We start from the raw sequence: 4512 nt of genomic DNA, 5'->3' as shown, positions 1-4512 counted from the left end.
AGAGAGAGAGAGAGAGAGAGAGAGAGAGAGAGATGAAAAGCAAAACAGCTATCTCATCTTGGATGTTCAATGACCTGAGAGATAACATAGGCATGCTCTTCACAGCTATGATACAGCTCTGAGTGAGGGGTATGTGTGTGGGTGGAAGGCGGAAACACCACTCGAGACGACCTGGCAGACCCTTGTCACATGCGAATGTTAATGTTGTTGTGCAAATACATTTAATTTTGTATTTAACTGTCTAAAAATGTTTCAAAAGATAATTGAAGCATGTTTAAAAAAAGGCCAACAGTTGAACCTGCTCTAAAGTCTAACGGCCACCTGTCCTAGACAACGATCACCCTTGGAAACAGTTACTTACCGCTTCTATCGTTGCCTTTTTCTTATTATTGTCCTTGGCCTCCCCATGTCTAAGACTGCTCATTTTCTCCTTGACAATGGGTGGCCGTTTTGACGAATTCGATTTTGTATGTATTTGTTTATTGATCTATTTGCATTAAATGAATGGGTTATGCTTACATTTGTTGTGACTTAAAGATTCTAGATATAGGGATAATTAAAACATATTATTCACAAGTGGTTATCAGTTTGCTGGGTGGGTTCTATGATCTGTAATTTAGTTAGTTTATATGCTACAAATTCACACCGTTTGATTCTTTTCGTGGACCCAGGTGAATGCATTTATTTTTACGCGCTTTGGTGTTTGCAAGTGGTTAGGACGTTCATCTACCTCTTTACTCGTCCTTTTCTGTTTCTCGTGGTTTTTTCTTTTAAAGTACAAGATGATTTTTTTTATGGCAGTATAAGTATCTAAGAGCCAAAGAGACAAGCAGTAATGTTTCCGTCTTACTTTTGCGTTTTTCATTAATGTTTCCATTTTACTCTTGCGTTTTCATTAAAGTTTCCCTTGTACTTTTTATTTGTTTCCATTAACATATCACTTTTGCTTTTTCAGTGTTTCAGTTGGGGTCACAATGAAGCAGCGAGGAGCCCCACCCCTGCTACAGTGGGTGGTGGCTGTCTGGTTGTGTGTGGTGACGTCACCACTCGCTCTGGGGCAATCAACGGCCACTGGGGGTTCAGCTAGTGCACTGACAGAGGACAACTTTGCCTTCACCCTCCCTACGTACAACGGAACCATCTACGAGAACACAATAGGCAAGGCGTACGTCCAGACGCCGCAGCGAATGGGCATCCTCCTCAAACGCCCAAGCTCCATCGACATGGAGTATACTATCGTGGGAGGTGACCCCCGGGGAGTCTTCAAAGCCGAGACCACCACGGTCAAGGATTTCTGCTTCCTCAGGATCCGAACTCAAACCGTTAACTACGGTATGCTGAACCGGGAGTTGAACTCGATGTTTCACCTCCGCGTGAAGGCGCGAGGGAGTTACCCCGGAGACATCGTTCTGGAGTCGTTCAGTAACGTAGTCGTGACGGTGCTGGACCAGAATGAGTTCAGTCCTTTGTTCTCGAGCGTCCCCTATGACGTCAGCATTCCAGAAGACACACCCCTTCATCAGAGTATCGGGCAGGTCAAGGCGTCTGACGCTGACGTAGGCATTAACGGGGAGATCTACTACAGCTTCGTGCAGGCTACCCTCATGTTCGCCATCCACCCCGCCACGGGGGTCATCTCACTGTCCAGACCGGTCCGCTACGCCGGCAGGAAGAAGTACGAGCTGGACATCCTGGCACAAGATCGCGGGATCACCTCCCCTGGGAGAAGCTCCTCCCCCAACAGTTTCACAAAGTTCACGGTGAATATCCTTCCGGTCAACTACCACCCTCCGTCTATCAAGGTGGACAGCCACGACAGTCTGATAGAACACGGGAACATCGGGTCAGTCTTCGCCGTTCTGACCATCTCTGACCAGGACATCGGCCCTAACGGGAACATCGGCGGTGTGGCCATAGAGAGAGACACACTCGGATTCTTCAACCTGATCGCGGACAACTCTAACGGTCTGTACAACTTGGTGGTCGTGACGTCAGTGGACAGAGAGGCGATGCCGGAAAATTACAACGTGACGGTCATCGCTGTGGATAAGGGCACACCCCCTAAGACGTCCACTTCCACAATTCCAGTCCCTGTAGTGGACATCAACGATAACGAGCCGGAGTTTGAACACAACGTCTACGAAGTTCAGCTCTCGGAAATCGCTCCCGGGAACTCGTTTGTCGTCATCGTCCAAGCCACAGATAAAGACATCGGATCGAATGCCGAAGTCCGCTACAGCATCGTGGACGGGAACGAGAGGCTTCTGTTTAGCATCGATCCCCTGTCGGGTCTGATTCTCACTTCCGGGCGCCTGGACGCAGAACGTGACCTCAAAATCACGCTGGTCGTCCAAGCGCAAGACCAGGCCAACAGCGGCTCCCGGAAAACCGGTCAGGCGCGGGTTATAATAGACGTAAAAGATTTCAATGACAACGCACCGATCTTTAACCTAGCTCAGGATTATGTGGATGTGAGGGAGAATCTACCTAAAGGTGCCGAGGTGTTGACGGTGACCGCCAGTGATGAAGACAGCGGGGACAACGGGAAACTCAGCTACAGTATCGTCAACTCGGACCGTGTCCCTTTCCACATAGACGCCTTCACGGGTGTGATTACCACGGCGGAGGTCCTTGATTTCGAGACGATGCGGAGAAAATACGAGCTTCATCTCCGAGTGAGCGACTGGGGAACACCTTTCAAGAGAGAGGAGGACATGGTACTCACTGTGCGCGTACAGGATGTTAACGACAACAGCCCCGAGTTTGAGAAGATCAAGTGTTCTGGTTATCTCTCGCGCGAGTCGCCTCAGAAGCTGGAAGTTCTTGTTCTCACCGCTATAGATTTCGATTCCGGGAATATCATAACGTACAGCATCACCGAGGGAAATGATGATGATTGTTTCTCCATCGTTCCTTCAACTGGCTCTATTTCAGTCAACTGTGACATGTCTCGCTATCACGACGGTCCCCGTGTCTTGACCGTTGTTGCCAGTGATGGTCAACATGTGTCCACTCCCACAACCGTCGAGCTGACGTTAGTCAACAATAAACGGAACCCGTCACTCGCTATGGATGACGTCAGAGTGAGCTGTGAGACGACAGACGTTGCTTCTCGACTGCAGGAACAAATCCAAAAGTCAAAAGAGGCGAACGCGGATACCCAGTCTTTGGTGCTTGATAGGAGACCCAAAACGAGGAACCATCAACCAACCATCGCCAAAACGTTTTCCGACTATTATGAAGTATCGGAAAAGGCCGCTGTCGGCTCTATTGTAATGTCTCTCGCCCCCAGCGTGACCGACATCGACACCGGTTACGACGGTCAGCTCGTCTACGTCATAGCGGACGGCGATGACACACACGGTCACTTCAACCTGGAGACCTTTACGGGAAAACTGACTGTTCTCTCCCCGCTTGACCACGAGACAAAATCAGCTTACCGTCTGAAACTGACCGTCTCCGACCTGGGCCAGCCACAGCTGACGGCCACCATAGAGGTGAGGATTGCTGTACTGGACGAGAACGACAACGCCCCTGTGTTTGAAAAGTCCTTCTACTCACGGAAGGTCAACGAAAAGACGATGGTCAATTCTACCGTCCTCCAGGTAACGGCCTCAGACGTGGACACGGGGGACAACGGAGATGTTCGATACTCCATCGTGTCCGACGACCAAGATTTCTTCATCGACCCTCACCACGGCGTCATCAAGGTCAAACGGGCGCTTGACCGTGAACTCCGACCTTACCAGGCACTGGTAGTACAAGCTTCGGACAGTGGTCACTCCGTGAGGCTCTCGTCCACCACCGTGGTCAATATCACGATCACGGACGTCAACGACAACCGTCCTGTGTTTGTACCCAAGGACTACCTCGTCCGTGTCCGTGAGGATTTACCTGTCGGCGCCGTCATAAGCACGCTCACGGCCCACGACCTGGACGAAGGCGCCAACGGGCACGTGACATACTCATTCACTGACGGTCTCCACCCGAACTTCGAGGTGGACGCGCTGACCGGCTCAGTCCGGATCACGCGCAAACTGGACTACGAGACCCAACAAGTCTACGTCATCAGCGGGTTGGCCGAGGACGGGGGTGAGCCCTCTCTCTCCTCCACGTGTTTGCTCACCATCGAGGTGATGGACGTGAATGAGAATCTGTTCGCACCCGAGTTCCCGGATTTCATCGCGCGTGGATATGTCGCTGAGAATCTTCCCATTGGATCGTATGTGATGCACGTGCAAGCTGAGGACTATGACGAGTCGAGCAGCGGAGTGGGACAGGTGTTCTATACCATTCAGGACGGGACTGGATTAGGCAGGTTCACCATCGACGTCAATGGTGAGTACTGGACATCATAATATCTTCATAGAGGCATTTGAATACACCGTGTTACTGTATGCAGCTGTATCATTTGAAGTACTCTTCTTTTCTTTTTTTTTGTTGTTGTTGTATTTTTCTTGTATCTTGCTTTGTTGTCTTTCACGCCTATCCTCCCCCCACCCCTCTCTCTCT

The 4512-nt window shown here is 50.3% G+C and overlaps 1 protein-coding gene across 1 annotated transcript in view; it reads left to right on the top strand.

Moving 5' to 3' along the window:
* Positions 1-4338, top strand: part of LOC101848643 (protocadherin Fat 1) — a gene marked incomplete at its 3' end in the record, with an annotated part of 13964 nt that extends 9626 nt beyond the window's left edge. Inside the window, 1 exon segment of the mRNA XM_005091834.3 lies at positions 956-4338. Coding sequence (XP_005091891.2) covers positions 975-4338 — 3364 coding nt within the window.
* Between the last annotated feature and the right edge of the window lie 174 nt (positions 4339-4512).

This window comes from Aplysia californica, unplaced genomic scaffold (assembly GCF_000002075.1).
Source record: "Aplysia californica isolate F4 #8 unplaced genomic scaffold, AplCal3.0 scaffold00036, whole genome shotgun sequence".
Classification (NCBI taxonomy): Eukaryota; Metazoa; Mollusca; class Gastropoda; order Aplysiida; family Aplysiidae; genus Aplysia; species Aplysia californica.
Note: the sequence above shows the minus strand (reverse complement) of the source record. Positions and strands in the feature narration are given on the sequence as shown.